The sequence below is a fragment of the Cotesia typhae genome, unplaced genomic scaffold (genome assembly GCF_013202065.1).
Source record: "Cotesia typhae breed Kobodo isofemale line unplaced genomic scaffold, CoteBio_Ctyphae contig_44, whole genome shotgun sequence".
In the NCBI taxonomy this organism is placed as follows: domain Eukaryota; kingdom Metazoa; phylum Arthropoda; class Insecta; order Hymenoptera; family Braconidae; genus Cotesia; species Cotesia typhae.
In genome coordinates, this window is record NW_027423753.1 from 1,530,441 (window position 1) to 1,553,365 (window position 22,925).

The 22,925-nt window shown below is 27.7% G+C and overlaps 3 protein-coding genes across 6 annotated transcripts; 2 read left to right on the forward strand and 1 right to left on the reverse strand.

Annotated features, from left to right (window-relative positions):
• Positions 1 to 269: 269 nt before the first annotated feature.
• On the forward strand, positions 270 to 2,010 carry Rpl9 (ribosomal protein L9). The gene is made up of 4 exons (XM_074244637.1): positions 270 to 405; positions 811 to 956; positions 1,452 to 1,779; positions 1,859 to 2,010. Exons 2-4 carry the CDS (start codon positions 819 to 821, stop codon positions 1,963 to 1,965), a joined length of 573 nt encoding a protein of 190 aa, XP_074100738.1. The 5' UTR covers positions 270 to 405; positions 811 to 818; the 3' UTR covers positions 1,966 to 2,010.
• A 351-nt stretch (positions 2,011 to 2,361) lies between these two features.
• Positions 2,362 to 3,348, reverse strand: Awd (nucleoside diphosphate kinase). Its single transcript, XM_074244596.1, has 3 exons — positions 3,106 to 3,348; positions 2,821 to 2,922; positions 2,362 to 2,702 (listed from the first exon to the last, which is right to left on the reverse strand). Exons 1-3 carry the CDS (start codon positions 3,232 to 3,234, stop codon positions 2,463 to 2,465), a joined length of 471 nt encoding a protein of 156 aa, XP_074100697.1. The 5' UTR covers positions 3,235 to 3,348; the 3' UTR covers positions 2,362 to 2,462.
• An 829-nt stretch (positions 3,349 to 4,177) lies between these two features.
• Positions 4,178 to 21,863, forward strand: Sxc (O-linked N-acetylglucosamine (GlcNAc) transferase sxc). Of its 4 annotated transcripts, none has more exons than XM_074244593.1 (10): positions 4,178 to 4,402; positions 4,482 to 4,582; positions 6,355 to 6,505; positions 6,770 to 7,013; positions 7,093 to 7,161; positions 10,068 to 10,264; positions 17,392 to 17,481; positions 18,220 to 18,400; positions 18,492 to 20,440; positions 20,977 to 21,863. In XM_074244593.1, exons 2-10 carry the CDS (start codon positions 4,489 to 4,491, stop codon positions 21,167 to 21,169), a joined length of 3,168 nt encoding a protein of 1,055 aa, XP_074100694.1. In that variant the 5' UTR covers positions 4,178 to 4,402; positions 4,482 to 4,488; the 3' UTR covers positions 21,170 to 21,863. The 4 variants fall into 4 exon arrangements, with proteins under 4 accessions (XP_074100694.1, XP_074100696.1, XP_074100692.1 ...); XM_074244595.1 differs by having other exon boundaries at positions 4,178 to 4,365; XM_074244591.1 differs by lacking the exons at positions 4,178 to 4,402; positions 4,482 to 4,582 and adding an exon at positions 5,968 to 6,275.
• Positions 21,864 to 22,925: the final 1,062 nt, after the last annotated feature.

The following is a 22,925-nucleotide window of genomic DNA, read 5'->3' on the forward strand; positions in this document are numbered from 1 at the left end:
TTTTAATCATAATTTAATTACTATAAAATTCTAAAAAAATTTTTAATGTCTGTCAACTTCAGTATTATTAAAGTTAGCATTAAGCACTCCACAATTTTTTAATTTTATTTAATAAAAAAAAAAAAAATAGTCCCAAAAAATTATTTTTAATTTATTGTCATAATTTATTTGTTAAAAAAATTCTTAAATTTAATAAATACCTTCTAAATTAATTTTCATTTTTTATTTACAAAAAAAATAAATGTCAACAAAAAAATTCTAAATGACAAAATTTAAAAGTAATTCCTCCAACAATCACAAGATGTCAATCTAACGTAGGACCCTCTACATTATCATACACAGAGTCGAAGCGATAGTCCACGAGCACGGTGAAATTCTTTTGGAGATTTGCTCGCGTGTGATCAGGTAACGAAATTTTCCATCAATTAATATCCAATAAAATCGCATGTGCATCCTAAAAATAATTAAAAAATTCGACACAAACAAAACCCTTCCTTCACGCTTTATCATTTTCATCTAATATTTGTCACTTATTATTTATAACTCACAGCAATAATTATTTCAACAAATATTCTAACCTCAAACAACTACCAGACCTGTCACAATTATTATTTAATTTCTAATTACCCAATTAATTAATTTTCTTTTCTTGAAACTCTTAAAAAAAATTTTCACTTATAAATTTATAAAAATTTTCAACATTTAATTTTCTGTAAACAACCTTGGAGGTTATGTTTGTACTCCATTAACAATTCTTAAAATTAATTGACAATTGTCTTATTTTATTAATATTGAATTTTATTATTATAGCTGGCGACATGAAGCAGATCGTGACAAATCAAATAGTTAAAATTCCTGATGGCTTGACTGCCTCAGTCAAGTCTAGGATGGTGACTGTAAAAGGACCAAGAGGTGTCCTGAAGCGATCGTTCAAACATCTCGCCCTTGACATTCGCGTAAGTAAATAATTAAATAATTAATCATGAAAATTTAATTAGCTGTCATCTTACAATTTTTTATTTAAAAAAAAAATTTTTTTTCATTTGTAATTTAATTAATTTATTTATTTATTCAAACGCCTATCGGCTTTATACATTAGTTCTAAATCAATTAAATTTATTTATAGGTGAAAAAACAAAATAAAAAAAAAAATTTTAACATTTCAATAGAATTAAATTAAATTAAATCAATTTTCATTTGCTTTATAAATTTAAATTATTAGCATTATAAAAAAATATCTCTAAGAGTATGTATTACAAGATAAAATGAAATTGCTTGGTAGTTTTAATTGTTTCTATTAATGAAATTAAAAATTAAAAAATTGTTGAGCCTCGGCTAATTTTATTATCATTTATTAATTTTATTTTTGATTAAAAATCTACTTAATTTTAGAGTAAATTTTTTTTTGTTTGTAAATAATAAAAGTGTCTAATTTGATGATTTAATTGCAGATGATCAACCCCCGTACTTTGAAGGTTGAAAAATGGTTCGGTAAGAAGAAGGAACTTGCCGCTGTGCGGACCGTGTGTTCGCATATTGAAAATATGCTGAAGGGTGTAACCAAGGGCTACATGTACAAAATGCGTGCAGTATATGCCCATTTCCCCATTAACTGTGTCACCACCGAGAACAACTCTGTAGTTGAAATCAGAAATTTCTTGGGTGAAAAATTCATCCGTAGGGTAAAGATGGCCCCAGGAGTTACCGTTAGTAACTCAACAAAACAGAAGGATGAACTAATTGTCGAGGGTAACTCCCTAGAGGATGTATCACGATCAGGTAATTTTTTTTATATCATTTATTGTATAAATTTAATTATTATTGTCGGAGTGTTAATTTATTTGTTTGTTTGTTACAGCTGCACTTATCCAACAATCAACCACTGTAAAAAACAAGGATATTCGTATGTTCTTAGACGGTTTATATGTATCTGAAAAAACTACTGTCCAAGAAGACAACGAATAAATTTTCATAACAACAATATTATAAATATAATTGATTGTTTCGTAATTTATTATTTTATTTTTTTTTTTTAATTTAATCTAAACACATTTTTTCCTGTCCAATAATTGCATGCTTTTTTTTATTTTATTTCAAAAGGAGCTTAAATAATTATTTATTTATTAAAAATTAACTTAGCAATTTCAAATAATTAATATTTAAAATTTAATCTAAATAATTTTTAATTTTAATTTGATATTGAAAATTAAATTAATTTAATTTAAAAAATAATTTGATAATTTAGTAAGTAATTTAAGTAAATTAAATATTTATTTTAAAAAATTAATATTTAAATTTCTTTCTAAATAATCTTTATCTAAAATAAAATTATGATAAGGAATAATAATAACAAAAAAAATCTTAAGGAATGGAATTTTTTATTTATTTATTAAAATTTTAATCAAAAGGCAGTGATAGTATACTGCTCAACACATGTCTAGAATTTTAAAGAATTTTGGAGCTTATTCATAGATCCATTTCTCGGCCCAGGAAGCCCAGTCAATAACACCTTCTTTCTTGTCTTCTGGGAACCAGAGACCAATTTCGTGCTTGGCTGACTCGACTGAATCAGATCCGTGGATGATGTTGCGTCCAACCTGGATACAGAAGTCTCCGCGGATGGTTCCTGGAGCAGAGTCCTTGGGGTTGGTTTCTCCCAACATTTTGCGGCCAGTCTTAACTGAGTCAAGACCTTCCCACACCTATGTTGCGTTTAATAAAGTTTGATTAAATTTAATAAAGTTTGAACTTTAGCGGCTTCATTCTTAAATAACTTATCTACATTGATTAAAATAAACTTTGACATTTTACGAAACTCACCATTGGGACAACTGGGCCTGAGCTCATGTATTTTACTAAACCGGGGAAGAATGGTCTGGCAGCCAAGTCAGCGTAGTGTTTTTTCAGTAACTCCTCAGTTGGCTAAAAAAAGAAAAAAAAATTAGTATTAACCTTCCATGACAGTCTTTAATTTTGACCTTTGAGTTCCTCACAAAAAAAAATTGAGTTTAAAATTTTTCTGGATCAAAAATCACAAATATTCCAGAAAAGTTATAATTTTTCAAGTAAATTTGTAATTATAATATTTAAAAAATTAAAACTTACCCAAACCATCTTCATGGCCACGAGTTTGAAGCCTTTTTCTTCAAAACGCTGGATAATTTTACCAATGAGTCCACGTTGGACACCGTCGGGTTTGATCATGATGAAAGTTCTTTCCTTGTTGTCGGCCATTGTTTATTATTTACCAAACAATTAATAAATAAAACAAAATATAATAATTTTAACAATTAATAAAGTGTGTAAAGCCACGCCAAGAAGTTGCCGGCTGTTAAATGCTCCAACAGGCAAGCTGGAACAGGAAGACACGAGTAAAAATTTTTTTACAGACAGATGGCGCTTATTTTAAAAAAGTACTTTAATTAATTTAATTTTACAATTACGTAATTTTAATTAACAGTTAAATATTTAAAATTTTTTTATAACTTTAATTTTTACAAGTCAATTTTTTTTGTTATAATTTATTTGTTAAAAAAATTCTAAACATTATTAAATATCTGTTAAATTGATTCTTAAAATATTTACTAGAAATTCAAATAGCGCGCTGCGCGCGCGCCAAAATTTCAACCAATAAGAAATCGTGGCGAGTTTTTTGCGAGTTTCGACCTTTGACTAACTTCAAGACTATTTGATTGGACGGAATTAAGGCGCTAAAATTTGAATGCAGATAAACAGCAAAATTAATAAAAAAAAAATTATAATAGTAATTACATAAAACACGACGAGGAAAAAAAAGATTTATTAAATAATAGTAAGAAAAAAACAAATTGAATAAAATTAATTGAAGTATAAATTCACAATTCTTAATCAAAAACTTGATATGAAAATTTTTAAAACAGGTTTGAAATTTAAAAGAATTCTTTTTACAAATTATTATTTTTAACTGAGATTTTAATTAATAAATAATTTTTTAGGTTAATAATTGAAGGAATTTTCTGCAAAATCCAATAAATAATTTAAAAAACTGTAACTCAATTGACAAAATAAAAGAGAGAGAGAGAGAGAGAGAGAGAGAGAGAGAGAGAGAGAGAGAGAAAGACGACTGGGAGCCAGGTCATGGATTGCAAATCAATTAAATATGGCGTCTTCAAATAGCTCGTAGAGTTATCGGGTATGATATCTCATTTTTTTACGTTTAATTAACGACACAATCAAAAGTAGCAATTTAAAGCCATTGTTTCGGTACGGTCTAACGAATAATTAAAAGGTTTTTTTATTTTTTCGCATCGGGAGTTGTTTTCTCTGACAAAGACCGTGAGTTGTGCTCGAGCGGCAGACAAAGACACTCGACATTCAAGATTAAATGTATTAAATAAATTAACATTGATAATTTTTATTAAGAGTAATAATTATTCATTATTATCATCATAATCTTAATTTCGAGAATATTCAGAGTGATTAATTGAGTAAATAATTAACAGAGACAAAATGCAAGCACCACAACAGCCTCAGCAGGGACATCAGATTGCAGGTGCCAGTGTTATATTGAAAATGAATGAAATTCAGCAACTTTCTACAGTCGGTGAGTAATTTTTATAAATTAATTTAGCTTATATTTAATAATTTAAATAATTTTTTTAATAAATAAATTTCTGCATTAAAAAAATGAAAAAAAAAAATTGACATTTAGAAATTTTAATAAATTAAAAATTCAATTTTTTAAAATAATTTTTCGGAACAAATATTTTTGTTAAATAAAATTAAAAAATGATCAAGTGACAACTAACTTAAATATTATGAGTAATTTTATTTTTTTTTTTTTTTAATAATTATAATTGTCATTTTGGCCATAATTATTTTTTTTTTAATTTTGCCAACACGTTAAAATAAAACTTTGCAGAAATTTTCTAGAAAAAAAAAATTATTAGATTTATTAACGCCATTAATTGACAGAAAAATTAATTAACATATGTATTATACATTTAAAGCACACGAACACGTGTTCATGTGTATTGATCAGGTTTCTTTGTTACGTGAAACTAATAATACAGCTTATGCGCAAGCCGAGTTTAAATCAATCTCTAATTAAAAATTTTATCAATCTTAGTTACAATCTAGGAATATTTTTCCAGAAATTTTGACTCCAATTTATAATTGAATAATATGAAAATTAAGTTAGCCGACATTTAAAAATTTTTAGAATTTTTTTTTTATTAAAAAATCTTAAAAAAAATTAAATAGAAAATTTTACAAATTAGTCATGCAATTTTTTAAAAATATTTTTTTGCTCCAATTTAATTATTAAAAAAAAATTAAAAATGTCGGATAAGTTAATTATTATTTAAATAATTACGATACTGAAGTTGACAGACAAAAAAAAATATTTCTAGAGTTTTTTGGCAATTAAATAATTATTAAAAAAATTTCACAGGTGAAAATTTCAAGTGAAAATTTTTAGAAGTATTTTTTTATTGTAATTAATTTGTTAAAAAAATTTTTAAAATTAACAGCTGACGGCTTACTTTAGTATTATTAATTATTAATAATTACAATAATTAAAAATTAAAGTTTCGGTACAAGTTATGGCTGTACTTGTCATTGTCATGCTATAGTATTAGAATTGAAGAAAAAAAGTCAGTGTAATATTCCAGGTTTCATCTGCTTTACATAAACTGTACAATAAAATTCCTTCTTTTTTTCGTTTAAGTTCATTACAATACTCATCAGTAACATATCAATAAAAAAACTCATAATTAAATTTTTAAGAATTAAATTTGAAGGTAAATTTTTTTATTTAATTTATTTAAAAAAAATTATTAGATAATTTTTTAAAGGTAAAAATAAATCAAAGTAGGGCACTAGAAATAGTAATTACACTCCTGGTCGTTGCTACATTCCCCCTTAGTTGATTTGAATTGGTTCCTGCTCCCTACTGAGTGGGTCTGTGCTCCCTTCCATGTAATTTGAACGCAGGGTGAAACCTGGACAGGAAAATATTACGCAGCTATTATAAGTTTCAACTCTGCCACGTTTATAATATAACCGTGTAGTGAGACTAAAAAACTAAATTTAAAATTTCTAAATTTAATATTAATTATTTTGATAACAAAATAAAATGAATCCTCAGATAACAAACATTTATTCGTTGAATAAGTTGACTAAAAAAAATGCTCAAGTATATTCTAATTATTATTCGGGACAAAATATAGTTGTGGACAATGCAGAAGGTGAATCTAAGAGTTTAAATGATTTTACTTTAATAAATAATTCATATTGTTAGTAAAAGATTTTTTTTTTTTTTTAATAATTATTTATGAAAAATTGTTAAATAAAAATTTTTATTTTTTATTTCAGGGCTCTTAGAGTTGGCGCATCGTGAATATCAGTCCGGAGATTATGAGAACGCTGAGAGACATTGTATGCAGTTATGGCGACAAGAAACAAACAATACTGGAGTTCTATTACTGTTATCCTCCATACACTTCCAATGTCGGCGCCTGGAAAAGTAAATATAATTTTTTAAATATTTAATTAAACTAAAAATTCATTTAAAAATAATAACATGCTCCGAAAATTTTTCTTACTCTCTAAATTATTTAAATCATACATAACTATCTCTAAAAAAATATCAAACCCAATTTATAATGAAGATATACTCGTTAAAAAATTTTTCTTAGTCTCTTAAATATATAAATTAATTTTTGACAAAGAAATTAAATTTAAAAATTAATTAGGCATTTATTAAATTAAATGTAATATAATTTTTCAGATCAGCACACTACAGTAGTCTCGCGATAAAGCAAAACCCACTGTTAGCAGAAGCTTACAGCAACTTGGGAAACGTCTACAAGGAGCGAGGACAGCTCCAAGAAGCTCTGGAAAATTACAGACACGCAGTCAGACTAAAGCCGGATTTCATTGACGGGTATATAAATTTGGCTGCGGCGCTGGTCGCTGCCGGAGACATGGAGCAAGCTGTTCAAGCTTATGTTACTGCTTTGCAATACAATCCAGTGAGTAATCCCTCTAATCTCACGTATATTATATCATTTTACCTTTGTCTATAATTAATAATTTAATTATTGCTTCCAGGATCTGTATTGTGTTCGCAGTGATCTCGGTAATCTTTTGAAAGCATTAGCAAGACTTGATGAAGCCAAGGTAACTTTAACTATAAGCTAGTAATCATTTATCACGTGTCACAATACTATGAATTAGTACTCTTCATTTTTTGTTTCTTAAGTTTATTTTTTTATTTATTTATTTTTTTTTTTTTTTTTTTTTATTTTGAAAATATGAAATTTATTAATATTGTTTTATTTTATCAGAGAGTACTAATACATAACGTGCATGTGTTCCAGTAAAGTTCTTAAGCAATGCGTAGAGCGATTTTAATTTGGTTTTAATTTAATTGCTCAATGCAGAAAGCTATCTTTTTTTTTTTTTTTTTTTTTTAATAATTTAATGCATTTTTTTATGCTGGCTAATTTTATGCTGCGTAGCGCGTGTCTGCAATCAAAATTTATCTCTTAAGTACATTTCCTTAATTTTTTTTTTGCACAAAAAAAATATATTTTATTAAAATTAAAGTTTTTTCAAAAAACGGAATAATTTATAATTTTGATTGCAGACTGGAATTTTTTATTCCGTCAACATTGTTGATGGAGGTGGTAAATTATTGGAGTAACACGTTGACAGAAGCTAGCAGCGCGACATGGAATCATTTAAAATAATTAAAAATATTTTATTAATTTTTAAAATGCTTCCATGTGCATTGTGTTTGTTATATTGATCTTATTTTATGCGCTAAAATTTTATTATAGTTCAACAAGTATTTATAAGATTTTTAAAATAAGATCAATGCGCGCGATGATTCATCATTAGCAATCATTTTTAATTAATTTATCACTTTTTTTTTGTACAGCAATATATGTATTCATTAATTTTTATCATCACATGCATTATTTGCGCGAGAATACTTGATTTTAATTAAGTATTTAAATACAACGATTTATTTAATAAACCTATATTATTAAGAGAATGTATCTTGTGAACTAATGAAGCAAAATTTCATTTGTTTATAGTTCACAAGTCACGGCAGTCACATAATTATGAAAATTTAAATAAATCATTGTAATATAGGAATAAAATTGTTTAGAATTAAAAAAAAAAATCAAGTACTCTGCTTAATAGCGCGGCGCTGGCGGATAAAAAAAATATATTTACAAAATTTAATTAAATCATTTTAATAAAAATAAAAAACAAAAATAATTAAATGAATTAGTTTAAAATAACAAGATTAATTAAATGAATAAATATTTTAATTTGTAAATATATTTATGCAATATACGCGCGGATAAAATGAAAAAAAAAAAAAAAAAAAAAAAAAAGAAAGTTATCTGCATTTAAATTACCATATAAACGATTCTTAAGAACTTTTAATGGATTAATATAATTTTATCTTTTTTATTATTTTAAAAATAAATTTCCATAGAACAGCAGTTGGAAAAAATCAGTTAGAAAAAAAAATCTTATCTAAAAAAAAAATATATTTCACTGAGAAATATTAAAATAATTAAAATAAAAAAATAAAAAAGAAAAAATGATTAGTGTAAGTGACAAAAAATAGAATAAGGGGTTGAGAAGAGGGAAGAGGGGAGAGAGAGTGTATTGAAGAGACATTAACGCAGCTGTCTTGTTGTTGACGGAATTATCAACTTTAGGAGAGGAAGTCGGATCTATTCAATCGGTATCAGCCCATACTGTTTGCTACATCAAAGGGTGAATTCTCATGAACGAGAGTCCGGTTCGTTCAGTAACGCACACTCATACTCAATGTGTCTCTCCTCAGAGTGTCTATACGTTTAGTGTATGAGAGAGCTTGCGACCCATACCTACCGTCAACCTACCAAAGGGTATACCAAAGGTAATGTAGATCCCAAGGCCGATCTCTATCCACTCCCTTCGAATCGCTCATCAGATCACCATCAATCCTTTTATTTCCAATTTGTTACTCCAATCCTTTTATATTTTTCTCCAATCCCAACTTTTAATTTAGCTCTCAATCTAACAAGTAGTTTTTTTTTAAATCCTCTATCAAATATTTACTAAATTAAAAAAAAAAAAAAAAAAAAATTATTTAAATCCAACTGTCCCTTGAGATCGGCCAAACCGCAATCCCCTTTTTTATTTACTCTTCTTTAGGTACGGAATTTAATACAGTGTATTTATGCAAGCCCGCCTCTCGCAATGCGCGTAATATTTTTTATTTATTTTTATTTTTTTTCTACCTTTTTTTTTTTTTTTGGACAATTTTTTGCATCCTAAAAATTATTGCAGGTCCTGAATAAAAAGTTTTTAATTAATTAATATTTGCTAAAGAATTAACCAGACGCATTCAGGAAATTCTATAGCAAAGCAAAAAACAATAACTGACACTCCTCGCGCGTCCTTACATTAATTCATAGTCATTATTATGCTCATTACATCTATAAACACCCAATGCATCCTTTGAATTTAATTCATACACTAGCTAACAACAACACACTAATTATTTATTGAAAAAACAAGTCTCAAGGAATTAATATAAAATTATTTTTATTTAAAAATTAAATTGCATATAAAAAAAAAATACGATAAAGTATTTTAAAAATTCTTTGAGATATTTTTTTTTTCAATTAAAACTAGAAGTATGTAAATTATTGAATTTATTTATCTAGGAGGACATCAACAAGATCCTGGCTTAGAATTTAAACATTGCGACGTGTTCTTGACTCAATAAAAGAAAGAATTAACAGTAATTAATTTTATGAGATATTTTTTAACTTTACGACAAATAATTCTTTCTCGCTGATGATTGGACACTCGCAATAGCAGCAGCGCGGCAATTTGAATTATTTTATAATAATTATAACTAGTTTTATTGTTATTATCATTATTATTGTTGTTGTTAATTGAAGTATAATAGAAAGAGAGACGGGCGAAACGCGCGGCGCGAAATTTTATTAAAACAAGTTAATAATTTTTTTATTTTTTATATTATTTTTGTCTCTTTTATTTGACTCTAGGCTTGTTACCTGAAAGCTATTGAGACTCGGCCGGATTTTGCTGTCGCCTGGAGCAATCTAGGCTGTGTTTTCAATGCACAAGGTGAAATATGGCTGGCGATTCATCACTTTGAGAAAGCCGTTGCTTTAGATCCTAATTTTCTCGACGCCTATATTAATCTTGGGAATGTCCTCAAAGAAGCCAGAATTTTTGATCGGTAAGTTTTAAATATTTTATTCATTTAAAAATAAGGATAAAATGTTTTTTACAAATTTTTTCTTATTCTCTCAATAATTTAGATTTTATTTTGCAGTAGAATTTATTTTCAAAGGATTAAATTTAATTTAAAACTCTAAAATTTAATTTTTGAATGTCCAGCAAATTTTAAAGTTAATTTAAACTTTTTTTTTTTTTTTTTATTTGAAAGTTCCAATGAATATTCAAAAAAAAATTATTTAAGTAAAAAGCGTTGCTGTGAAATTTTTTATCTAATTTATTTATCAATTTGGAATTAAAACAATCAATGAATAAATAAATTTTCCTGACAATTAAAATTGCAAATCGACGTGAAATATCTCGACATTTATTTCTTTGGCTTTTATCGAGTAATCTCAAGGGTGCAAAAGCAACGAAAGTCTTCCGTGAACCCTTTTATTGATCTTAAAACTCCCAGTGTAACCCTCAAGGCCTCTTTTACTTCTTATTCTTCGCGTCATTTTCATCTCCACGTCTTTCACTCTGATTTATTATTTAATATCCATTCGAGGAGAAGAAATAAAAATAAACCTATTTAACTAGAACGAATTTTCGATATTTTATCGATAAATTTATTTTTCCTCCTGACATTTTATTCAGCTGTCAAGGAACCTTTCTAACTTTTTTTTTTTTTTTTTTTTTCAATTAAATTTACTGTAAAAATAAATAAAAAATTTTTAATAATAGTAATTGTGAATCTCAGCTTAGATAATTGAAATTCTAACGACGTAGAAGCTCATATGCTCTAAAGAGCATCCCGGAGCAGTTTCACAGAATTTAATCTAATTTAAAGACTTTTAATTTTTTCCACTTGTCTTTAATTTGATATTGACAAGATAATTTATGCCAGCAAATTATTAACTTGATAATAAATTATTTAAAATTATGAGCGTTTAATTTCCGTGATATCAAAGTGGATAGTAATCGCTTAGCAACCAATTATCAAGCTCAAATACAATTAACGACCAAAGTTTTCGCCACAAACTAACCGCATAGTAATTATCGGCCTTGATTGTTCAAGGGTACTAACGATCTTTAAAAATCACCTTTGATTTTTTTTTTATTTTTATAAATTTACTGAACAGAGTCCCGGAAAGTATCGATCTTGTTATTAGTTTATTTATTACAGTTTCCGGCTCATTATTTTTTAATAAAAACTCTGGTAAAGAAAAACAATACTTTAAAAAAAAAAAAAAAAAATTACTTGAGATTTTTATACTCGCACAGTTTTAGTCTTTAAATCTTGTGCTAGATAGTTCAGAACGAAAGATATAAACGAGTTCAATACATCTTACTTGTTCAAGCGTTTTATTTTATTTCTTTTAAATTTTACAATATAAATATTCTTACTTTAAATTTCAATATACAGAAGTTAATTTATTATTAAAATTATTCTAAGTAGTATTTACTGTACCCAGGTGTGATATTTGCATAATTTTCCCTCATTAGCTCGTAATTACTAGCGTCAAGATTTTTGCCGCAATTAAAAAATAAAAATTTATAATTAATGGCTCAAATTTTTGGATATTATGACTAAAATATTAGTCTTAGAAAAATTTTTTTTTAACAAAAGTTGTTCAAAATTTAATTTTACAAAATCAACGTCTCATTTTTTTTTTTAAGATCAATAATTTCGCTGTAATTTAAAAAATAAGATTGATAATTATCACAAAACAAAATTTGAATTTTTTTTTTTTCATAAATTCTATTTTTAAAATTACCGCGAAAATAATTTTTTTTTTTAAATATTTTAGAAAAATTCTACGAAACATTTTTTTTTATAAATTTTATTTTTGAAATTACCGCGAAAATAATTTTGTTTTTTTTTAAATTATTTTCGCGGAAACTACTTAGGTGATTGACTTGATTTTTTAAAATTATTTTTTTAAGTAGTGTACTTACAAAAAAAAAAAAAAAAAAAAAAAAATCCTTGCACAATTTGATCGGCAGTCATTGAAAAAAAAATTCTAAACGACGGTCTTAAAGTTTGTGCAAAATAAAAGTGACTCAGTTATTTCTAGCCCGGGATCTAAACCTGGTGTGGATAGTCACGAGTCATACATTTAATCTTAAATAATTCGAAAAATATGTAAAATACTTTAAATAAAACTTTACAACTAAATCTTGGAGAATTCACGGCCCCATTAATAAAAAAAGTACGGATAAGGTTCAGAGAGTTATTACTTAAAAGGCAACAGTCCATTACGTGGAATAGATTTAGCAAAACTTAGTGGTCTTTTTATTTTCTTAATTTAATCTGAGAATAAGAGGGTAGGTCTAAGCACACCCAAAACTTTATCCATCTTTCAGGGTAGCTTTATTTAATCCTTTTATTAGAATCGATCCTGTCGCTTTTCCATTTTACAAAACTAAGCTCAGAGGTATGCTTTAGAAAATCACTCCTTTTGTCATTGCCATTGTCTGTATGACACTATAAAAGACCGGATTCAACTTGTTTTATTCCTCTTTTCATTACACAGTTGGCCAAACGATCATATAAAGGAAAATAAGTGAAAAAAAAAAAAAAAATAAAACTCGGTTCTATACAGCCACCGGAAAATAAAACCCCGCTGGGACGCAATCTAATTCATTCGTATGATTGCTTGAATTTTCCCATTATTTTTAATTATTCACCGTTTAATAAAAGCATTAAAAATTAATCGGGCATTATTAAACATTCCGCCACTATTTTGTTCCATTATCCTGGATTGTTATGGCTCCAGGCACTCCAATATATTTTTTATTACGCTATTATTAAACTCACGTTTTATTGTTTATGTGATAAATCTTTTTGACAAAATTTTATTGTCTACTTAAAAGTACCGAGTTATCATCTATTGATTTATGGATCACTATTGTCTACCGTTTATGTCCTTTCGTGATGTAATATTACCGATAAAATGTTACTTTATTGTTAGATTTGTGCCAAAGTATAATTGAAGTGTTTATTGTCATGAAGATACACTTTCTAGATAAATTATTATTTTTAATAATTTTAAAAATTCAAATTCTAATTTTTTAAATTCTGACTAAAGTTTTCAAGCCACCGTAAAATTGATACTAACTTTTTTTTTTTTTTCTTTCCGAGAATTTAATTGGCTAAAAAAAAAATTTCTTATAATTTTTTTTTTCTTGTATTTTCAATATTTAGTCAGAATATTTAATATAAATATTTAAAATTCACGAATGAATTCTATAACTTTATTTTTAAACTTTAAATTTAAATTTTAGAAAAAAATTAATTAATAATTAAATTAAATTAATTAAAATTAAAATTAAAATGTTACCAAAATATATTTTTATTAAATTCACTTTTTTTTTTTTAAATTGTAATAAAATATTTATTAGCAATTTGTATTAAAATTTATTAATATAAAAACCGCAAGATACAAAGTATTTACAGAGGCATAGAAATACCAGCTTATGAATTTTTATTAACTTGTTTTTCTTCCCCAAGAAACCTACTGTCCAAATAACTTTACTTTCACAAACATTTGATCAATATTTATCTATTTATCAACTCTTTTATTTGTACAAACAAAAAAGATTTGTGATTTAATGATCTGAACAAAAAAAAAAAAAATCGGGTGTTTTTCCACTCAATGAGCTTAAATGCAGAGTGAAATTATTTAAGCACTTGAATAATCAGCGGACGGGAAATTTCAATAAAATATTTATCTACTTAAATTCAATGAGTTGATTCCGATGGAAAATTATATTCAATATCGATTCTATTTATCTGTCCAAGCATTCCGCAATAGCAATAATTATAATGATTATTGTGGCAATAAACTAAATGAGTAAATAAAATAGCGCATGAGCAAGTTAATGTTGAATGGGCGTTTGCTCGGTCCTTCTCATTCCTCTTTTCAAGCCTTTCAGTCAATCGATACTAAAATACTATTTTTATTTTTTTTATTTAAAAATTTATAATTTTTATTTTTTTGACTCATTTTTTTAAATAATTAATTTTTTTTAAATTTACTATTTTAAAAATTATTATTTATAAAATAACGAGAAGGATTTTCCTTAAAATAAAAAGTATGTATTGGAGAAGTAAATAGTAGTCTGGCGCCATGAAATATTATCAGATAAGAGAGAAACAAAGTATAAGAATAAGTAGACAGTGCAATGAACGGGTAATGTTCTGTCTAGTATCCAGTATCCAGTATCATGTGGTCTTCATCAGTATTATATTTGTCCGAAGAAATAAAAAAAAATTAAAAAAAGCTATTACTGGATAGGATACACAGTAGTAAACTACTCGCCTTTGTATTAAAGTCTCCTGAAATGGAGTACAAATCACCAGACTCTGGAGACAATGAGATAGGTGGATAGGGCAAAAGTCATAGTTACCTCTCTGGAGAAACCTCGTTTTATTACATTTATTATTATTGTTGTTATTTTATTTTTTAAAAATAGTTTGTTTATTGAACTTTCAAATTTTTAACTTTTAATTTAAAATTCTGGATTAAATATTAAAAATATTTATAACGAAAACAGAGAATTTTTTTTCTTACAAAAAAGGTCCTTATCAATTTTGCTCCATCTCTTATTTTTCCTAAAATTTAAATTCAAAGTTTAAAAATAAAGTTATAAAACTTATTCTTGAATTTTAAATATTTAGATTGCAAAAAAAAAAAAAAATACAAAAAAAATTACAAGAAATTTTTTTTTTAGAAAATTTAATTCTCTAAAAAAAATTATCAATTTTTTTTAGCTTAAATCCTTCATTCAAAATTTTTTAAATTATTTAAAAAAATAAATTATTATTATTATTATTATTATTATTATTATTTATATTTAAAATTTAACACAGATAATGTACTACAAAAATGAGTTTATATAATATTATATACGTGGTGCGTTCGACGCCGACGCCGACTCCGACGCTGACGCCGGCTCTAAGGCAATCAGAATCATAGTCTACCCCTATCTCAACTTGTGATACACCGACCAAAGCCAGTAGTTTAGTTCGTAGTCCCTCGAACACATCGTTTCTCTATTTCTCTACTATTAAACAACTATCAACTAATACCTTATAACTTAAATTATCAATTATAACAATTATTATTATTATTATTACTACTACTGTACTATTTAAAAATTGATCTTCAAAATTTTATATCTACTATTCAATATTAACTACCGTCTAATTCTTCAATTATCAAGTATTTCTTAGTTATTAAATTTTAAAATTAATTATTGATAAATTTTTAGAAAAAAATTTTTTAACCAAAAATAATTTATTAATTTTTTCAATTAAAAATTTACATAAATTTTTTTTTACTATAATTTTTTATATTAAAATTATTAAATTAATTTTTTAGTTAAAACAATATTTTATTATTGATATAAAAAATTATTTGCTAGTAAAATATTATTTTATTGAATAAAAGTAATAGTAACATAAAAGCAAAAAAAAATATTTTATTAATAAAAAAAAAAAAAATAAATAAAAAAGTGAAATAGAGAGTACGCGAGTGTTATTGTAAACAGGCGTGTCAACAAATATCAATCAAACATCTCGCTATTATTTGTATATCAACCAGAATCTAAACAAAATAAAAAGGATAGAATGTAGAACGGAAATGGAAAAATTCAATAATTATAAAAAAATTCCTGCCATCTAAATATCAAATTAATTTATTTATCAATTGTAAAAAAAAAAAAAATAATAATAATTAAAGACTGATAGTTATAACAAGGTGATGTTTCCTAAGGAACCGGCCGTAAATATTTTTATTTTTATAACGAAAAAAAAAAGGTCGATAAGGATATAAATAAAGCGCTTATGAAAATGAAATCGATAGGAATAGATAATCGGGAGGATTATAAAAATACATTGTGATAATGATAAGTAATTAGAGATGGATAAGATATGGAGTACCAATGTGTTATTGTCTACACAGTGATCTCTCCCTCGACATCTGACGCGCCCTCGATACGCCTCCAGCTGGAGAACGTTGTCACCAGTTCTGTACCCAGCGGATGCATCGACTGGATTAAGTCCTGGCTTAAGAGGTGTCTTGTCAATTAATTATCCCTCATCTTTAATTGTTTTTTTTTTTTTTTATTTTGCGAAGCATCAGAGAGTGCTTTACGATCGAAAAATTTTTTAGCCGCATTTTGGCAATTATTTTTATTATTGTAGCCTTATTAGTTCACGGAATGAAGATGCTTTGCATACTATTGTCAAGATAATTTAATGGAGATTAATTTAACACTTTTTGAAAATTTATTTAGTGCAATATAAACGAAAAAAAAAAAAAAAAAAAAAAAAACGGTAACTGGAGTCTATATCCTTGGACAAAATATCCTTGTCAAAATATCTGTGGACAAAATATTTTAAAATTCATTCAAAAAAGAATTTTAAAAATCAAAATATTATAATATCAAAAAAAAATACACAAAAACCATTTTAAGGGTGATTTTCGGGAATTTTTTTGACAGGGAAAATAAAGGAATTTAGGCATCGGATTTTTTTTATTTTATTAACGGTACATTAAAGATTATTACCCTAAATTTTTATTAAAAAATATTTAATTATTACAAAGTTATTAACAATCTCGTAGAGCACTAAAAAAATTTTTTATTTAAAAAAATGGCGACTGATTTAAAATTTTCCCGGCTAAAAAAATTTTTAATATTTTTAATGTTTTATATATATATTTTTTTACATTCTTTATACCATCAATATTTCACAATTAAATGAGCATTATGAGTCGTGCAGTTTTGGATTCTCCAAACTTTTTATTTCTCCTCTGACGGATCATACTTTGATGCTTATTGACTCAGCCCATCTTGTCCCTTTGAATTTTAAAATAACCTCGGGGATTTTTACATTTAAACGTCTCGATAAAGGCCAAAGATATTATACAGAGATAAAGTGGGCTCGCAGAAGCTTTTAGTGCTTTTATGCTATAACCGGAAAGTTCTGGAGTAATAAAATAGAAAAAAAAATGTCACTCGACTAAATTTACTCGCGTGCGTTGATTTTAAATTGTGATATTTTTTTTTTATTTAAATATTTTATTATTAGAGTGGTTAATATTTAAAAGGTCGACTAATCTCGTTATTTTTTTACAGAGCTGTTGCTGCATATCTGAGAGCGCTGAATTTAAGCCCCAATAATGCTGTTGTCCATGGAAATCTCGCTTGTGTTTATTATGAACAAGGGTAAATACTTTTTTATCTTTAGTGTTTATAGGGTGGGAAAAAATAATTACTTTTTTTTTTTTTTTTTTTTTTTTTGTAATCACAAGGGAGAAAATTTAATCATTTTTTATAAAAATTGATATTAATATTATTTAAAAGATTATACGCACTTAATATTTAATTTGTTTACTTCATTTTTATTAAAAAAATCTATCTAAAAAATTTTTTAATTAATTATTAGACAATAGCTCAATTTAGCAGAATTTTTTTTAATTTTTAAATTACAAGAGCTACAAAAAATTAGTATGTTAATGAATAAAAAAACTAAGTAAATTAAACTCACTATTTCAAACATAAAAATTTTTAAATAAATGAATAAAGAAATCCTTGCGACAAAAAATCTAATTTTTCTCTTTAATAAGTGTGTGTAACTCATTAAAAAAAATTACCATAAAAATAATTAACTAAAAAAATTTTTTAATATCACTAACACTCACAAAGGAGATAATTTAATTATTTTTTGTGAAGTTTTTTTTTATAAAAATTCATTTTAATATTATTTAAAGGATTGTACGCACCTAGATTAAAAAAAAAATTAATTAATTCTGATAAATTAATAAATACAATTTTTTAATTATAAATTTTAAGAAAATTGTTTTTTTGAGAACATTTAATTATTTTAATTAAAATTAAATTGCAACAGGGTCTTTTACCTTACAATCTTTAAAAAAATCATATTAACACAATAAAATTCAACAGGCTCATTGATCTTGCGATTGATACTTACCGACGAGCAATTGAGCTCCAACCAAATTTCCCGGATGCCTACTGTAATCTTGCAAACGCCCTCAAGGAGAAAGGTCAAGTGGTTGAAGCGGAAGAATGTTACAACACAGCCCTGCGCTTGTGTCCCACCCACGCAGACTCCCTTAATAATCTGGTAAGCCAGCCTTAAAACCAAAAAGCCAAAACCAAAAAAAAAAAAAAAAAAAAAAAGTCCCCTTCATTATCTAATGCACTAAAAATTCCAGGCCAACATAAAGCGGGAGCAAGGATACATAGAAGAAGCGACCCGACTGTACTTGAAAGCTTTGGAAGTATTTCCAGAATTCGCAGCAGCGCACAGCAACCTTGCCTCAGTCCTGCAGCAGCAAGGAAAATTAAACGAAGCGCTGATGCACTACAAAGAAGCGATCCGAATTCAGCCGACGTTCGCGGACGCGTACTCCAACATGGGAAACACCCTGAAGGAGATGCAGGACATCCAAGGCGCGCTGCAATGCTACACCCGGGCCATCCAGATCAACCCCGCGTTCGCTGACGCTCACTCTAATCTCGCTTCTATCCACAAAGACTCCGGGAACATCCCCGAGGCGATCCAGTCCTACCGGACCGCTCTGAAATTGAAACCAGACTTCCCCGACGCGTACTGCAACCTCGCGCACTGTCTCCAGATCGCCTGCGACTGGACCGACTACGAAGCCCGCATGAAGAAGCTGGTCTCAATAGTCGCCGAGCAGCTGGACAAGAATCGGCTGCCTAGTGTCCATCCTCACCATTCCATGCTCTACCCGCTGTCCCACGAGTTCCGCAAGGCCATAGCGGCTCGCCACGCGAACCTCTGCATCGAGAAGATCCACGTGCTCCACAAGCAGCCCTATAAATATCCCCGCGAGGCTGGAGCCAGGCTCAAAATCGGGTATGTGTCCTCTGACTTTGGGAACCACCCCACGAGTCATTTAATGCAGTCCATCCCGGGGCTCCACGAGAAGTCCAACATTGAAATCTTCTGCTACGCGCTCAGCACTGATGATGGAACCAATTTTAGGTCTAAAATTGCTCGAGAAGCCGAGCACTTTATTGACTTGTCGCAGATTCCTTGCAATGGCAAAGCTGCTGATCGAATTAACAATGACGGGATTCATATTTTGGTTAATATGAACGGATATACAAAAGGAGCGAGGAATGAAATCTTCGCTCTTCGTCCAGCTCCGATCCAGGTCATGTGGCTGGGCTACCCCGGGACTTCAGGGGCCAGTTTCATGGACTATCTTATCACTGATGAAGTAACCTCGCCGGTGGAGCTTGCTAGTCAGTACAGCGAGAAGCTGGCGTACATGCCGCACACTTATTTCATTGGAGATCACAAACAGATGTTCCCGCACTTGAAGGAGCGGTTGATTTTAACAGACAAGCTCAATATGAAGGGCAAGCTTGCTGATAATGTCGCGGTGATCAACGCGACTGACTTATCTCCGATGATTGAGAACACTATGGTGAAGGAGATCCGCGAGATTGTCGTCGCGGATGCTAAAGCCAAGCCCGTGGAAATTTCTATGAAGATCGCTGAGTTGCCCACGACGACTCCCATTGAGACGATGATCGCTTCTGGACAGTGCCAGATGTCTGTCAATGGAGTCGTGGTGCAGAATGGCATGGCGCCCACTCCGGTCAATACTAAAACGGCAACAGGTGAAGAGGTCCCGCAGAATATTGTTATTACTACGAGACAGCAGTACGGACTCCCGGAGGATGCGGTTGTTTATTGCAACTTTAATCAGCTTTACAAAATTGATCCGCTCACGCTGCATATGTGGGCGTATATTCTGAAACACGTGCCTAATTCCGTGCTCTGGTTGCTGAGGTTCCCTGCAGTTGGAGAGCCTAACTTGCAAGCCACTGCTCAGCAGTTGGGACTTACTCCTGGGAGGATTTTGTTCAGTAATGTTGCGGCTAAGGAGGAACATGTTAGGCGTGGGCAGTTAGCTGATGTTTGTTTGGATACTCCGCTGTGCAATGGGCACACTACTAGCATGGATGTCCTGTGGACTGGCACTCCGGTTGTTACGCTGCCAGGAGAGACGCTCGCTTCTAGGGTTGCTGCTAGTCAACTGCATACTCTTGGGTGTCCTGAGTTGGTTGCGAGGACTAGGCAGGAGTATCAGGATATTGCTGTTAGATTGGGCACTGATAGGGAATTGTGAGTATTTTTATGATTTTTTTTTTTTAAAAGGAGAGAATCAAATTGGGATAATTTTTTTATTTATTTTTTTTATAATAATTAAATAACACTCATCAAGACCTTCAATTTAAGTATCCACATTGCATTTTTTATATATTTTATATATATGATATTTATGAAATATATAAATATATAAAATATATGAAAAATTGATGTGGGTACTCAAATGAAAGGTCTCGATGAGTGTAACATCGGGATGAGCTTATATTTTTAAAAATAATTATTTTGATATTGAGCAAAGTTTACTATCTTAGATAATTAAAACTTAAAATTTCGTATTGTAGATCTTATAATTTAATTCTCTCTTTATTTAAAAATTTTTATTAAATCTTTTGGAAAATAGGTCTTGAAAAAAAAATTTTTTTTCAATTCCATTTATAAAAATTTATTTTTTAAAATAAATTAATTTTTTTTTTTAAATAGAATAAAAAAATCTATGTCTGCTAATTTTAGTTTTTTTATTAATTGCTAATTTATTTAAATTAAATTTTCAGCTTGAAAGGAATCAGAGTAAAAGTTTGGAAAGCAAGATCAGAGAGCCCGCTATTTGATTGCAAAATGTATGCACTGGGAATGGAAATGCTGTACAAGCGCATGTGGGAGCGTTACAGTCGCGGAGAAAAGCCAGATCACATTGCAGCTATTGACAAAGTAAACGAAAAATTACAACAAATAACAGCGACATAATCTGTTTCAATAATTTATAAAACCGATCTCAAGTTAAATCATTTTGTTAATCCATTATTATCTTTAAAATAACAGATTAACTCAATGTTCCTTAGAGACTCCAGCTTCACATGTACGTCAAATAATTGAATTTATTTATACCATTAGACATTGATTTGAAATTTGAAATCCAACTGATTAAAAATCTCTATCTCTATAATAATTTTATTAAACTGTTATATTATATTGCTATGTATAAAATGAGACAGAGATAAAGATAAGACGTGATAACTGATAACTAGTGACATTAATTACAACTCTGTCAATTAAAATGTAAATTTTGAATCAAGCTAAATTTATATAAATATATTTTTCTTTATTTTTCAGGAAAGGGATGGGAAAATTTTTAATAAATTAAATAATTAATTTGGGGGGTTTTTTTTTTTCTTATTTTTTGTTGAAAAATGAGTTGTAATAATTAAAAAAAAAAATTGTAAATAATTACAAGGTTACTGTTATAGTTAAGATTACTTAAATACACTAGTTTTATTTTATTATTACTATTTTATTATTTTTTCTTGGGCATTTAAAAGAAAAAATCCTGGAAAAAATATTTATGTGTGACAAGGATATTTAAGGGAGTTTATTATTAATGTAGAAATAGATTAAATATATTATGTATAATTTAGGTAATAAATATAAGTATATATAATAATGAATATTTATTTTTTAGATTGTTCCTTGTAGTTGTAGTTTAAGATTTGGTTTTGGGAAAGAAAATATGTGAAAAATAATAAGAAAAAAATTTTTTTAATTAGAAAAAAAGAAAATTGTCAATTATTGTAAAAATTTACTTTTTTGGTTTAAACTGAAATAATTATTACTCCATAATATTAACTAAGATATTTATAAATAGATTTTAAACAAAGCTTAGAGAAATAAAAAATAAAACGATTAGATAATAAAAAAATTTGCTTACACAATAATTTATTTAGTTAATATAATAAAAACATGAATAATGTACATAGAAATAGATTAATCTTTAACCCGGATGTTATATACTAGCCGCCTCAACTATGAATATCTAAATCTAAAAACTACAGTTTTTAAATTTCTAATATAATTTCAAATTTTTATTAAATAAAATGATAATAACTAGAAACCTTGCAGTTACTATGTGAACTATAAATAAATAAAATTTTGGTTTATTAAATAATGACTTTTGTTAAATTGCACTGTACTTTCTTAAATATTGACGATTTTTAAAATATAAGCTCATCCTGACATTACACTCTTATCAAGTGCTTTCATTTGAGTACCCACATGCTATTTTTATATATTTTTCATATATATATATATAAAATATATGAAAAATTGATGTGGGTACTCAAATTAAAGCTCTTGATGAGTGTAATGTCGAGATGAGCTTATATTTTTAAAAATGTCAATAGTAATCAAGATACAAGGTGATTTCTTAATTATATATATTAATTTTCAAAAGTTTTATTATTATTATTTTATAAAATAATAATAAAATAAATATAGGTCTCGTCATAAATATTATAATAATAAATACATCTACCGCCTACTGAAGGAATAGGTCAGCGGACTTGATAGCACGTAGCGGGCACATTAATTAATTTCAATTGAATGAGTCTAATGCTTATATCGGGGACAGAACAACTATGCAGAAGCCACAAAGAATTTACCCACTATACTTCACTCACATATAAATTTATCTACATATACACACGTAGATATGTTTAGACTTACATAC

Excerpts from the sequence above, each read along its gene's own strand:
- Rpl9 (XM_074244637.1), top strand. The coding sequence starts at position 819 with ATGAAGCAGATCGTGACAAATCAAATAGTTAAAATTCCTGATGGCTTG. Across the intron at positions 957-1,451 it reads ATCTCGCCCTTGACATTCGC|ATGATCAACCCCCGTACTTT; the intron begins GTAAGTAAATAA and ends ATTTAATTGCAG. Across the intron at positions 1,780-1,858 it reads AGAGGATGTATCACGATCAG|CTGCACTTATCCAACAATCA; the intron begins GTAATTTTTTTT and ends TGTTTGTTACAG.
- Awd (XM_074244596.1), bottom strand. The coding sequence starts at position 3,234 with ATGGCCGACAACAAGGAAAGAACTTTCATCATGATCAAACCCGACGGT. Across the intron at positions 2,923-3,105 it reads TGGCCATGAAGATGGTTTGG|CCAACTGAGGAGTTACTGAA; the intron begins GTAAGTTTTAAT and ends TTCTTTTTTTAG. Across the intron at positions 2,703-2,820 it reads CAGGCCCAGTTGTCCCAATG|GTGTGGGAAGGTCTTGACTC; the intron begins GTGAGTTTCGTA and ends AACGCAACATAG.
- Sxc (XM_074244591.1), top strand. The coding sequence starts at position 6,116 with ATGAATCCTCAGATAACAAACATTTATTCGTTGAATAAGTTGACTAAA. Across the intron at positions 6,276-6,354 it reads TTTAATAAATAATTCATATT|GGCTCTTAGAGTTGGCGCAT; the intron begins GTTAGTAAAAGA and ends TTTTTATTTCAG. Across the intron at positions 6,506-6,769 it reads CAATGTCGGCGCCTGGAAAA|ATCAGCACACTACAGTAGTC; the intron begins GTAAATATAATT and ends ATAATTTTTCAG.